General features: G+C 40.2%; 1 protein-coding gene across 5 annotated transcripts in view; it reads left to right on the top strand.

The window, feature by feature from the left end:
• The first annotated feature begins 1,482 nt into the window (after window positions 1-1,482).
• Window positions 1,483-15,100, top strand: part of ABLIM3 (actin binding LIM protein family member 3) — a 142,999-nt gene continuing 129,381 nt past the window's right edge. For all 5 annotated transcript variants that reach the window (XR_012691377.1, XR_012691380.1, XR_012691379.1 and 2 more), the window contains exon 1: window positions 1,483-2,130. Coding sequence is in view for 1 of the 5 variants with exons in the window: in XM_075209620.1 (XP_075065721.1) it covers window positions 2,118-2,130 (13 nt within the window). In the remaining 4 variants the exon portion in view is untranslated. The remainder of the gene's footprint in view (window positions 2,131-15,100) is intronic.

Raw genomic sequence — 15,100 nt, 5'->3', positions numbered from 1 at the left:
CATGACACTTTACATTGTGGATGAGCTGAGCAGGATTCTGCCTGGTGTCCTCTGCGGTTCTCTATTATTTTATTTTTATCTGCAGACATTATGGGGGCTGATGCAGAGTGAATATTAGTGTAGAGTATCTTGCATGAAATCATTCTGCCCATGCCCAGAAAGTAGGACACATATGCACCCATGCAGATTTGCCTGATTCTGCCACTAGTACTAGTCTGCGTCTGGAGAGATTAACGTAGGCTGAGTACAGTAAGGGTGTGTACAATTGCAAACAGATGAAGGTTGGTTAAAATACGCACGAGAAAGCCGTATTTTATGCAGGTGGTCAGAGGCAGGTGGAAATAACGGATGATAATGGTGATGGTCTCCAACACTAGTGAACCGGTTATGATTGTCTAAATGCAATTGCACCACTTAAGCTGATTGGTGTTTTCTTTGTCAATCGGACGAAGAAAGCAAAAAAAAATTTACATTTTAGGGCAGGTTCACTGCGAGGTGCTGTTGGACATTGCCTCGATGTCCAGCAGTGCACCTTGCCAGATAATATGGAACAGAAATCTTCCCTTATTTTCCCTCTCATCTGTTTGTGACGTGAGAGGAAATGAGCAGAGATTTTAGGGAAAAAACTCTGACACATGTGTCTCCGAAGGTGACTGTTCCGGAGCCACATCGCGTCCTCTGGCGCAGGATTGAATCTGCCCCAAGGAGTTATTTTTGCTATATTAGAGAGATGTTATTGATGCTTATTAGCAAATGTGCTTGATGCACATAAAACAAATGGATAAAACATGAATGCAAGTGGGATGTGTCTGTGACCTGTGCCTGGCATAACCTGGGTGTATATGCCACTGCTTGCCCACCTGCACAGATCTTAAGATGCTTATGGCTCAGCATATAGGAGGAAAATAATAATTTTGTACATCCAGATTTTTATAACATAATCTATGTCCTTTGTATGGCCAAATCAGCAACAGCTACATGGTGTCTACCTGCTCATTCATGAAGAGGTTAACCGTATCCCTGCAATGACAGATGGGTCAGAGTACATGTCTCCTCAGATTTAAGTGTGGAGAGAGTATAAATAACAAACAAAATATGTCAAGTACAAGTTCAAATATGCATATTAAAACTTGCACTAATCATTAACTATGACTACTCCTATTTTTTTGTGTGTGTTGAATACACCTTTTAAAATGAGAACAGACACAAAAATAACAATGTAACAAAAGTTAACAATGCTTCAAACTGCAGCCTTCTTCCATGCATAGTCAAATCCTGCCAATTTAACAGTGAATGAACTCACTTTGATATATGCAGCCCAAACAGAGCTGCTGTGTGCTTTGATTGCATGAGGTACCATATGGTTTGCATTTAGCCGCTCCAGAGAGTGTCCTTTGTTCACCAGTAGGTGACAGCAAACCATGTGATTTTGGTGTTCAGTTCAAGCCATTAATCGCATCCTCTGCTCTGTTCTTTAAGCTCAGTCTGATCCTGTCCTGGAAATGTCCCGGAGGATTCCCCGTGAGGTCCTCGCAGATAGGATTAAACTGATTGTCACCAGATCTAGGCTGCAGACAGATGATTTCAGGCAGAGGAAAGAGCATTCACGTTTAATGAGCTGTGTTTTGAATACCTCCCTCTCTGTTTCCACAGTCCACACCCCCAAGTGCTGTAAGAGATCCAGGATCTTCTCTCTTGTACCTTCACAGCTAGTGGTGACAGTGCTAGGGACAGTGACAGCCAGTATGCGCCTCTAGGCGTGTGCCGTCAGATATCTTACTACCTCCCTGGCATCACTCCTACACACAGTCACCTCCTATTTCTTTCTTAGTTTTCTCTTTGTCATTATTTTCTCCCCTTTCCACTGCATGTGTTTCCCTGTGCACTGGCTGTCCTACTGTCACCTCTCCTCCTGTGTGCTGCTAGCAGCGTCTGTTTACCTGAGTGTATGGGAGAGGTTACCTCACTGTGCCTAGGGATGGCTTGTATAGAAGCCTCGGGGAGTTTCTATTTGTAAGCGGAGGACACAAATACGGGACTCGGCTGAGGCTGTCAGAGGGCAGAGACTGATCACTCGCTTTCCCTCTGGTGTTGGATGAGAAGACGAAACCAGCAACATGAGCACCAATTGTAAGTACATAGCTAGCATTCCTAGGCTGGACAGCCACTTGCCTCACCCTCCAGTTATATGCTAGTGTGTGTGTTTGCATATATGTGTGTGTATGTATATATATATATATATATATATATATATATATATATATATATAATGTGTGTGTGTGTGTGTGTGTGTGTATATATATATATATATATATATATATATATATATATATATATATATATAGATAGATAGATAGATATATATGGTGTCTGTGTATATATAAGATTATGTGCAACACTGGAATGGATGAGCACCGGTTATAATCACATGAGTTAATGTATTATGATTTTGTAGTTAGCATTTAAACATTTGGGTCACCAGATACTCCCATGGTTTAAACCATTAAGACATTATTATGAATCATGTGAGAGTTTTCTCTGTAGTTGTTAGTGCATTACATTGTGTTTCTTTGTTGTTTGTGTGCCTACAAATGCATTGTCCATGTGCTGCTCTTTGTACAATAGTCAACTCTTTCAGGATCTCTGTATGATATTTCTCTAATTTTTCTCACTGACTGATTCAAAGGATTACTCTCAACCACAGGACCAGACCATAGCGATCATGTTATTTTTTTCTTATATATTAAATATAGGCCTTAATGTGCATATTGGTGCAAGTTACACATTTTGCATACATGGGTGATGAATAGAACCATCTCCACAATTATGACACATGTCTAACTGTTTCAGAGGGAACCTGTGTGTTATGTGCAGGACTAATTGCTCAACAGAAGAATTCCTCTTGTCCAGATGAAAGTAGTTACACAAATGTAGCAGAGGATAGGTGTGTTCTCTAAACAGTGGACTTTATCTTGTCAACAAATAATGTGCTGAGTTATGAAGTCATGTACTCAGATTACATAATCTACAAACAGTAGCTAATTCATTGGAAGGTTTGTTATGTTTTGTATATATCATTGTCAGTAATACAAGATAACAATATTTTGAATGTCTGGGGATATATCTGCTTTCATGAATTTTATACTGTGGCCTGTACTGTATAATTTATTAGTTTTGGTCTGACAACTTCTTACACTCGTATTTATGTTACTAATATTCTTTGATCAGGTTGCATTAAAAAAGTGTGCACAAATTAGAGATTTAAATAAGGATGTCTTTGTTTGCTGAACCACATAAGTATCCTGAGCTTTTGTCCTTCTGGAGATGGATCCTTTTACATAACTCTAATTCTAACTGCAATTGGCTGGACAAGCTGTGAATATTCACTAGGGATCCTCTGTCATGCCCATTGGGTACATGGAAAGTCACATGACTGCGCATACTTTAACGTCTTTAGAGATTCATTTTTGGCTCGCATGCACAGATGTTTGTCCACTATGTTGCATTCTTAAAAGAAGAAAGTCTGTGCAGACAAAACTAGGTCCTCCCTGCAGTGATGTCATGTAGCTAAAATGGAAAATGATACATGACAGTTAGACTGTTTTTTTTTATATTTGCTACAGAACATTTGCCAACCATCTCTGTTTTCCAGTGACTTTCCCAAGTTTTAAACAGTTGTCCCTTGAAATATCTTATTTAAAATATTGAGCAAATTTATAGTACAAATCCAGTTTTTATATATGGCGGATGCAACTCTCTCTAACAGTTCTTATTCCAATTGCTGTATGATTTAATACTTATTGAGAGCAGTTAAAATAAAAATGTCATAATCAATATTCAGTTGTTGTAAAAGGGTGTTGTATGACACCTGTAATCACCAAACCCAGAGAAATCGTCAGGTGCTGAAATTCACATTTCCGGTAGAAACGCGTTACTAGAAATTGTATTTAAATGTGGTGGTCTTCAAGTTTTATTCACTGTCCAGAGAAATATTAACCCTGAAATATACAGTATTTACCCCACACAATAGAGCACAGCAGTTAATGTGTTTTTGTAAAAAAATAAAATAGTGTTGCAGTTTTTTTGATGTCTTGCTTCCTAACTTGTAACTTGGCCTAGTAAAAGTTGACCCTTTGAACAAATTATACCTGTGTGATTAAAATGGTTGAACATGTTTTTATTTTTTTTAGCAAAGAACATTCTTACCAGACTTGATTAGTTGGTTAGATACACACTTTCTATCTGAGTGTATGAATATACAGGCGTTGAAGAGCTTTCTCTGTTCTGGGGGTGGACAAAGAAGGCAGTCCTGCATATAGGCCTGCCTGCCACCACTGCATTATCTACCAATTACTTCAGGTTTAGGCTCTTAAATATCTACATATCCAGCTAGCAATATAGAAACTCTATAGACATTGTATTTAACCAATCATGCAAATTAGGTAGGGATATAATTAAAGTAAATGACAAAATATGCAAACTGTGGCAGGAAAAGATTAAAGGGATTGTCCCTGTGGAACATCCAATAAGCTGCCTCTACTCTAGATTGCAGTCTGGAGTGCCAGGACTCCATTATCATCCTTGTTGAGGATAGGCAGCTTACTTCTAAAACAATATTATTCCCTAGGTTCTTCTTGAATATAATATTTTACCAGAAATACAAATAACATTGTGCCATCAATATATCTCTACAACGATTGGATGGCCCAGTTAGAACACTGTTTATTGTGAAATGCAATAGTAATGGCCTTTAACACTCTGAACGGTTAATAGGAAGTTACCAGTGATTGTCTGTTTTGTCGCATACACCTGTTAGACAGTCCACTTAATTCTAACCCTGGGGCAAATATATTGCTAAGAACAGAGTTGTGTCACCTTACAGGAATGCAGCGTTGAGGTCAATGTCACTGTCTACATTGCTGCCATTTTTTTATTGATTTTACATGGGACATGACACAAGAAGTAAAGGTTAAGTTTACTTTGTGTATAAAGTTTGAAGGCCCCTCTTTTGTAAGAATAAATACATAAATTACATGTTAAATGTATATTATAGTGCACTCTACTGCAAACACGAGCTTTATCCATTGCAGAATGATTAAGAAATTACTGACAGACCAAATGACAGATCCTATTTATTTATGTTTACAATAATGCAGGTTATGTTTTTTCTGTCTATATAGCTTGTATTATCAGTTGTTTGTTTTTTGTACATTGTTTATGCTTGATCAGTCTAAGCAAGGAGCAACCTGATTGGTGTACAGTTTTACTACCCATGATGGTGATCAATCTAGTCAGGTCCAGTTGCTCAGCGACTGGACTACAGTTAGAGCAACAGTGGTGTCCCAGTATAAATTGATTTAAGATAATTCTGGCTATTTATAAAACTAGTTTATGACGTATTGCATCCCTTAGAGTCATCTGGTACCAGTCACTGCTTACTATGTTACTTATTTAATTAGCAACACATTATGAGGCACAGTATGTTTAATTGTGTCTTTCACTGCACTAAATTCCTTGGTGGTGACGGCACACAATGAATTATACTGTCCCAGATTCTGTAATGTAGTTTGATGTTCACAATGATGTCTTATTATCTGGATGACATATTTGTGCTATCATCTAGCAACGGCTAATATGCTTTTCTTCATAGTTACAAATATTCTTTTGAGACCCTTATGATTTGTAGGTAATTTTTCTGTTTTGTCCTGTTTGTCACAGTTATACCACAATATTAACCACAGTTGTGTAGATTAAACTTGGGTCTGTAGTTTTAATGAATACTAATTGTATAGCTGCATTGAACAGGCTGCTTTTATCCAAACCCACTGATTGAGCTCATGTGAATTGAGTTTGTGGAGGAATAATCATGCAGAGGGAAAATATAATTTATGGGCTTGTTTACACGACAGAACACCACATGATATGTCCTTCATCCTTCATCAGTGCCCATCACTGTCATTATCCCATGCCCATTCCCATTGTGTTGTTCTTTTTATGTTGTGAGCCATTTTAAGCTTTCTTGGTTGAACACCAAAATGGCACCCATAAATACATTTTACACTAGATGCCAAATATTGCTTTTAGTCTATAATGGAACTGTACTCATAAACCCTTTATTATTTGTTATTATTGTACATAAAGTTACAACATATTATGTAGCACTGTATAGTAGAGGAATAAAGCAAACAAACATTAACCATACAGAATCATAGCTGAAAATAAAAGGTGAGACTGGCCTGCTTGATAAAGACTATAACCTAATCTATTAATTTCCCAGCGGGATGGAGATGATATGTGTAGTTATTATTGTTTTGTTTTTCTCTTTCTTCTTATTGTTGTTTAGGTATTTTCTGTCATTTGCTTCTGATTTGGTATATTTACAGTTACAGAAAACATGCTGAGAGGAAGCCCAGTGTTCTCTTATATATAATGTATATGCCCTTGATCCTTGATTAGCTGTCCTTCCAGGAATACATTGTAAATCGGTATAGATTGTACAGTCAACGGATATAACGTATTGCTGTAATGATACGCACAGGATGTTTATTGTTGCTGAGGTTTTAAAACTTTAACACCACTTCAACTCTTTTTTGTTACTATCCAGTGTTTTTATGGCAAGGTGCACTCACATTACTGCAGCTGATAACGTTAGAGTGTGTGTCGACTTCCCGTTGCATCCAAAAAAGCTATTAAATTATTTTGTGCTGGTGTCAAATGTGTCCCTTTGAGGCCAAAAGCCATCCATGTTTGAATCAGCTATTTGGATATATCCCTTCCGTGACTTACAAAGATGTCTTGTTGACACCTGTTGTGTAAATTTAAAATAATCATAACCACACTCCATATTGGTATGTTTTATCTTCTACTTACTAAGTTTTGTAATACAAAAATATAACAAGTCACATCTCAACAAGTCACATTTCAACTCTATATCTCTTCTCCTGATCTTTCCCCCACCCTCCTCGCTCGGGTATCTGACTGCCTCTCCGCCATCTCCTCCTGGATGTCCAAGCGCTTTCTCAAAATAAATATTTCTAAAACTGAACTCATTGTCTTACCTCCGCCCAGACTCCCATCCCACCATGACGTCTCCATTGTCGTCAACAACACCATCATCTCCTCTGTCACCCAACTCTGCTGCCTGGGTGTCACCCTCGACTCCTCTTTCTCTTTTGCTCCCCACATTCATTCCCTTGCCCAACCCTGTCGCTTCCAACTACGCAACATCGCCTGCACCCGTGACTTTCTCTCTCAGGAGTCCAACAAAATTATCATCCACGCACTCATCATCTCCCGCCTCGATTATTGTAACCTCCTCCTCACTGGCCTCCCCCACTCCCGTCTCTCCCCCCTCCGCTCTAATCTCAATGCGGCCGCAAGACTCATCTTCCTCTCACGCCGCTCCTCCTCTGCCTCCCCTCTCTGCCTTGCCTTACACTGGCTCCCCTTCCCCTACAGAATTCTTTTCAAACTCCTCACCACCACTTACAAGGCTCTCTCCCACTCTACTGCCCCTAATATCTCTAACCTCCTCTCCATTCACACAGCATTGCCCGCTCCCTGTGCTCGGCCAATGACCGCCGCCTTTCCTCCACTCTGATCACCTCTTCCCACTCCAGAATCCAAGACTTTTCCCGTGTGGCGCCCTTCACTGGAATAACCTCCCTCGCTCCATCCGTCTCTCTCCTACTCTGTGCTCCATCAAACGTGCACTGAAAACTCACCTCTTCCTCAAAGCCTACCAACCATCCACTTAACCCCCCCATCTCCTCCGCTCATTCTCCCCTCTCTCCCCTTGCCTCAACTGGTTGCTCTTGTGCCTGGTCTGTTTACCCTCCCTTAGGATGTAAGCTCACATGAGCAGGGCCCTCTTCCCTCCTGTCTCCTTTCCTGTTCTTCTGCTCCGTCGTTATTGCATTAGCCTGCCTGGAGTTTCTGAAGTGTTGGTACTTTTTGTTTATTGTTCTGTACTGTTTCACCCTGTATAGTCTACTGTTTGTACTGTGTACGGCACTGCGGAAATCTTGTGGCGCCTAACAAATAAATGCTAATAATAATAATAACAAGTCACCATACAATGGAACTAGCTGGATGTATGAGCTTTGTTTTATAGAGGTGCATTTGACACCAAATATGCGTATTAATAGGGAAGACAAAGAACTAGACAACAGATTAGTTTAGGAGGTATAATCAAATGCAAAATAATAATAAATACATCCAAATCCAAGTTCAGGTTTCAGCAGGCAAATAATCAAGGTGAACTAGACGCATAGGTCAGTAACTAACTGCAACAATTTACTCTAAGGACTCCCAAACTGCTTGTTCACTGGTAGTGTGCTCGACTGATTGGTGTGGTGGCAATGTTGTAGGGGTTCGCTCTTGGATTCTAACCTTTGTCCCATTTTTACATAACTACTGATATCAAGCACATGCCCATACCTTAGGACCTGTTTTACTGACCCTCTAATACATGTCTGTCCTGGCATCAGTAAGTCCCTGCTTTACCTTGAATTTCTGACATCTGTTCTGGTACCAGGCATGGAGTGGCAGATCTGACTTAGCTTGGTTCTTGCACAACGTTTTACTGACAGTTACGGTACAGAAATCCTCACTCGTTTTTGCTCACACCATTATTAGGTGCAAATTAGCAAAATTTAGCAAATATTTTAACTAGGAACATCCTGTGAAGGAACCTTGCTCTTTTAATTGATTATATCCATCTAGACATTACAGTAGAGTACAATAAGATACACAATCAGAATCTAAGAGAATGTTCAAGTAATCCAAGCCAAGGTTCAGGGTGGGCGGCAGTCAAGCAGGTTCAAGAACGAGCAAGTTCAAGCACAGAAAACCAACAGAATAATTTCACCCATGTACCATAGGGAAAAATGAATATGCCACACCTGGCCTTATATAGTTGCACATAGACGTTGTGCATGATATAAGTGCATTGTGTGCTTCCACCTTGGCATACTTCATTACAAGTGACTGTGTCACCATTTCCAGGGTCTGCGGCATCTGCAGAGATGCATAAGGCTTCAATGATAATAGTTGGTACAAAACACACGTTGAGATTACGTTAAATACTCTTGCTGCTGTTAATATGGTAATACTCTGACCATATGGATGTGCTGGCGAGGAAGCATGAACACAATACAGGGGCAAATGCAGGATTTCAAGAGGGGGGGTTCTATGCTACCAAAATAGGTGTGCAAGGGGTTTGGCTATAACTTTAGCAAATACTATGCTACTCTCCAAACCCTTCCCATCCACTTCAAATCCGCAGGCAATGTTGCGTGCTGTACTGCAAGGTGCACGTAGATATCCCTTTCTGAGCAGAATGGTGTGGAGCAGGACATACCTCCCTGTCCCACTCAAACATACCTGTTTGAGTGGGACAGTCAAACGAAATCGGGACTGCCCAACCAGAATCAGAACATGTAGTCTGTCCTGCTCTCTCTTACCTGTTATGTAGCTTTCACCAGGGCCACCATCAGAAATCGTGGGGCCCAGTACAATCAAGCAGGCAGAGCCCCCCGATGACCCCCCCCCCCTCGATTAACCAGGGCCATCTTTCCAACTGGGCACGATAGGCAGGTGCCCGGGGACCCAGGGGGAAAGGGGGCCCAAGGCAATGGAAAAAAAAATCCTGTCGATAAAAAAAAACCTTTTGTGGTCACGATCCGGCTCCCTCCCTGGTCCTCTCTCCCATGAAGGAGGTCGGACTTAGGCGATTGAAAGGTAAGTTAAAGGGGCTCCTAATATATATATATATATATATATATATTTATATATATATATATGTAATCACTTTTTACACACACACGCACATATATATATATGTTATATATGTGTGTGTGTGTGTGTAAAAAGTGATGTATATATATATATATATATATATCACTTTTTACACACACACACACACACATATATAACATATATATATATATATATATATGTGCGTGTGTGTGTAAAAAGTGATTACATATATATATATATATATATAAGTTAACCCGTGCATGATACTCATGCATTCTAGTCAAATCAAGCTACTTAAGGTCTTAAAAAGGTTCCTGTCATGCATTTGGGCCTAGCCCAGGCCTCCTCAGGGGAAGAGCGTTACTTCTCGATGCAAACGCCCTTTTTAATGTGTGTTCATGAGGTAAAATTACCTCACGAAAATGAGTTTGAGCCCTCAACTCGTAAATTTAGCCTTTACTACCCCTCCCACGGGGGGAAGGGGGGGATGATGGAAGTTAACTGACTTCACTATTCTAATTTTTTGGTCAAATAATGTCAGTATACCAAATTTCAGGTCAATTGGATGAGTCCTTTCTGAGAAAATAGCTTTTTACACACACACACACACACACTAACACACGCCGCTAGGCTTTTACTTTTATATATTAGATAATGCTAAGAATTTAGTAGGTCAGTGTATAACTCTGCCCAGCAGGTGGCGCTGCAGCTTGTTGTTTTGTTTTCCACACACAGACTAACACACGCCGCTAGGCTTTTATATTATAGTTAAGTATTTGAAATAAACAGAAAAATCAGATAAAACAAAGGTGATAATAACATTTCTTTAACATATACTTACCCACGTCAGGTCACACCACCACTCACTGACAGGAGAAGGGAGGATCACATGATCGCCGGGCCCCCTGGTTAGCCCTAGGCCCAGAATAAGGGTACCCCTTGTACCCCGTGATGGCGGCCCTGGCTTTCACTGTATGCTGCCTGTGTCTGAATAATGGAATATTGGGTCCCGGTTTGTAAAAAGGGAAAGGAGCATGAAATATGGAAAGCTTAGCAATGAGTTAGCACTCTACGCCTCCCCACTCTCAACCAGCCCCAACGTTAAATCAATAGCACGTTTAATAATTAGGGGGTAAATGTATTAAGCTGAAAGTTTTCCAGCGGGTTTGAAAAAACAATCAGATTTTAGCTGTCATTTATTTAGTACATTCTACAAAATGACAGCTAGAATCTGATTGGTTGCTATAGGCAACATCTCCACTTTTCAAACCCGCCGGAAAACTCTCAGTTTGATACATTTACCCCTAGGCCTTTTTATCTGCATCCCTGCAAATAGCCCTGATATTAAATTAATACTAATCACATTTAATAAATAGACATATTTCCCCCCAACCTGCCCTAACATTAAATTAATAATATTCACATTTAATAAATAGACTACCCCCCCCCACACACACACAAGCAGACTCAACATGAAATTGATAACATTATATTAATAAATAAACCTATTCCCCCATTAAATTAATTAATGAACATACCCCCTACTGAAGAGCCCCAACATAATTAATCGTATTTATATTTAATAAATACATCTATTTCCCCCCAATTAGCCCCAATGTTAAATGATTAGTATTCTTATTTAATAAACAGCCCCACATTCAATTAATAGTTCCTAAACCAACACAACATTAAGTGAATAGTATCATTACACAATCTTAAATAGACACTGCCATAAGTCCACTATTTAATTAAATAGCCCCCACATCAAATAAATCACCCCACCAATAAATGAATAACTCCCATATTAAATTAGCCCCCCACCATCATGATAACATTTATAGTCCATGCCCCCACCCACATAACATTAATAGCCCGCTTATGTCTTGAAGCCAGTACTGTAGATTTGAAAGGCAGCCTCTTCTGCATCTCTTCCTTCCTACACCCTGGGACAATGTGCATGACGGGTGCATGCTAACATGTATATATCGTATGGACACTTCCAAGTAAGAGATGTTACGTGTCGCTGCTATTGGTTTACCTGACACAGCGTGACCAATAAAAGCAGGCAGAATTTTCCCCTTGTGCAAAAATAAAATTGCATTGCACCTCTTCCGGTTTGTTCAAGTACAAAATTTGCACCCCATAGCTGGATTTGTTCCTAACTTTAAATAAAGCCCTTTATGTGGAGTATTGTGGCTGTGCCATTTTATTGATCATGCAATATGTCATTGTTCCTGTCTAGTAAAACCCCAAGCTATTTACAGCTATTCCACAGACATTACTTGTCTGCGTTTATACCCTGAAGGCTCCATGCACCCAAGAGATTTCATGTTTGTAACTTTCCTCTTATCTAAATATGTTGTGCTGAACGTTTCATATGGACTTGTAATTAATAGGTACTATTAATTTAAATCCTCAGTTACATTATAAGAAGACGCTAGCATTGTGTTAAAATACTTTTGATAAACCAGGTCTTGACAGTAAGATATATTTTAGACTGATGCTTTATTGGGTGAGATTTGATAATTCATCATGGAAGGCTTTATAAGAGAAAATTATTGTGTGTAATTCTAGTAAAGTGGCTGCAAATACACAGCTTTGAGGATGTGACCATCTCACTGTGGGGAATTATAACTGAGGGATGGAATAAGCCTGAGGGAAATTCAAAGCTGAGGTTTGTGTACTTAACTAGTTTGGACCTCACTAAGGGTTAACAAAACAAGGGAAAGTTTGGGTAAGCCCAATGTGGGGAAGACTTAAGAGAAAGGCTAGAAAGGATCTCTTGGGTCCAGGAAAAGCTGCCCTCCCTCCCACTCCTGTTTTCTGTCTCTGGAGTTCACCTTCCTTTGGTCTTTGCCTGTGCTGAGGGAGGTGCTCCTCCTACATCTTTGCCGGATTCTGGTGCAGACCTGATGGTGTGTGAAGCTCCGTGGTGTCCGAGCTCTATGGATAGTGTCATGGCCCTACGACTGGTGCAGCCTTTGGTTTTGCAGGAGAACACTGTACTGTCGGTGGGCACAGTTGGTGGGGCACATATTACTTGTATTGAGGTATTTAGAACCCGTTTCCCATCAAGAGTCAGCTTAGGTTCGGTGCAAGTACTGCCGCTTCGGTGGGCTTGTAGTTGCGTTATGATTAGCCCAGAAGGATTCGGGTTCTGGAATGCCTGGGATTATTGTCCCCATTAACAGAGAAATGACTCAGGTAAGCTTAGGTAAAAGTGGTGTATAAGTTATTGATGTTCAGAGGGTAGGTGACCTGCCACTGGACATCCAGATTGGCATTGGGCCTTATCCGATCTGCTTACAGTATCCCCCCCCACCATACAGTGTGTTTATTTGGTTAAATAAATGACTTATTGCCAACAAGTTCCATGTGGTGTCCTTTATTTATATTATAGTGTGTAAGGATAAGAGTAAGGTGGTTATAGTTATGACATCAACCATTAAGCATTTTAGGTACATGTATGTATGAAGCCATTGTAAAGTAGAAGAGGAATATGAATCTGAACAGACATGCAAGTATGCACAAGATGAAATTTTAGGAATGTGAGGGAAACATTTGGGTGTACAGATGTGGGTGGCATACTTATACAGTGTGATTTTGTGTACAAAGGGCTGTTGTGTGTGTGTGTTGTGACTAGAATCACTGGCAGCCTTTGTAATGTTTGCAATGTACCTTGTTATGGTGTGTTTTGATACATTGCGTCCTCTATGTGGAAAAGGAGTGGAGATATAGTAGTAAATGGTTATAATAAAAGCCTTTAAGTAAAGTTTTCAGTGGTCCATTAAATTATGACATCTCTATATGCGTTTATTGTATATCATCATCATCACCATCATCACCATTTATTTATATAGCGCCACTAATTCCGTAGCGCTGTACAGAGAACTCACTCACATCAGTCCCTGCCCCATTGGGGCTTACAGTCTAAACTCCCTAACACACACACACAGACAAAGAGACACAGACAGACAGATACTGTTTGATCTACCAGCACAGTACTTCCATGTGCTAAATTATTCTAATCATGTTATTTTCCTGTGAAGCGTATGTGTGATGTACACATGCTTCGATAAACTGAGCATCCATCCAGCTCAGACAGCAGAAGAGATTGAGGGAGCAGATGGCATGTCCTTGTCACTCTGTGCTCAGCAGCCAGACTCTGGTCCATGTCCATACGCTGGCGGCTTTTCGTTGCTCATGACCTCTAGGTCTTGTTACAGAATCTCCCATCTTACTGAATCTCTTGGCTGCTTTGGCGATACTGCAGCTCCAGGCTTAGCGCCTGAATGAAAATATCTGCATAAGCTAATTCCAAAGCCACTGAACCCAACTCTACAGTTATGTATAGCCCCCTCCACTTTGCTTGGTTATCTGCCCAGTCTCACCCTTAAAGGATTCAAATGGGTTATAAATAGTCACATAAGAGATGTATATCGGGAGCTTAGCCACACGATGTAATAACTGGCTCTCTCAAAACTATTTTGCACTACAGTGCCCTTAAATGTCCTGCAGATGTGACCAATATGCTACAGAAATAAATAGCTGCTTATACTGCAGTCATATTGTGCATGTTACATAATTTAGAACCTCTTTCTGTTGCTGTCAGTAGCAGAAGTTGTCATTTAAGAGGGCTGTACAGAACCTTTAATGTCGTCACTATCATATTGTATAGTGATATTTATGTACAAATATGTAACTTATATATATGTTAGAGTTGTAGAAAATGTCCTCATACCTTTACATTACTTACCCTAATAGCGAGTTGGTCTTACATAAACAACATGAATTATTCAGGGTCGTTGGCCCATGTTGGCTATGTCCCACAATTATTACAAATTAACTGTTTGTAGATCTGTACTTCAAACAGCCTGTTTAATTTTCCAACAGATTTAATGTACACTTGGGGGCATCTGCATTAAACTGAATTCACCAACATGTTTCTTGAACAGTTCCAGGAATTCCCTTGACCTGTGACATGAAGCCCAATCATTAATGGGTACTACTGCTGCTATGAAGGGATGCTGCTAATCAGCAACAATGTGTAGATGCCCTGTAACATTCAAACATTGCTCTGCCCATATCTAAGAACCTAGGGCCTGATTCATTAAGGATCTTAACTTCAGGGCTGCCAAGAAGAATTCAGGGCCCGGGTACAACAAATTCATGGGGCCCCCCTCATAGTCAAATAAGCCCCAAAATTTATTTGCGCCGCCGTAAGGCGGCGCAAAAAAATTTAGATGTATGGTCATGCATTCAGGGGCGTAGCTAGCCAAACGGCGGTGCAAAAATTTTGGGAGGTGTGGTCATGCATTTTGGGCCGTGGCAAACGTGCCAT

This window comes from Mixophyes fleayi, chromosome 4 (genome assembly GCF_038048845.1).
Source record: "Mixophyes fleayi isolate aMixFle1 chromosome 4, aMixFle1.hap1, whole genome shotgun sequence".
In the NCBI taxonomy this organism is placed as follows: domain Eukaryota; kingdom Metazoa; phylum Chordata; class Amphibia; order Anura; family Limnodynastidae; genus Mixophyes; species Mixophyes fleayi.
This window is presented reverse-complemented; position numbering and strand designations above follow the sequence as displayed.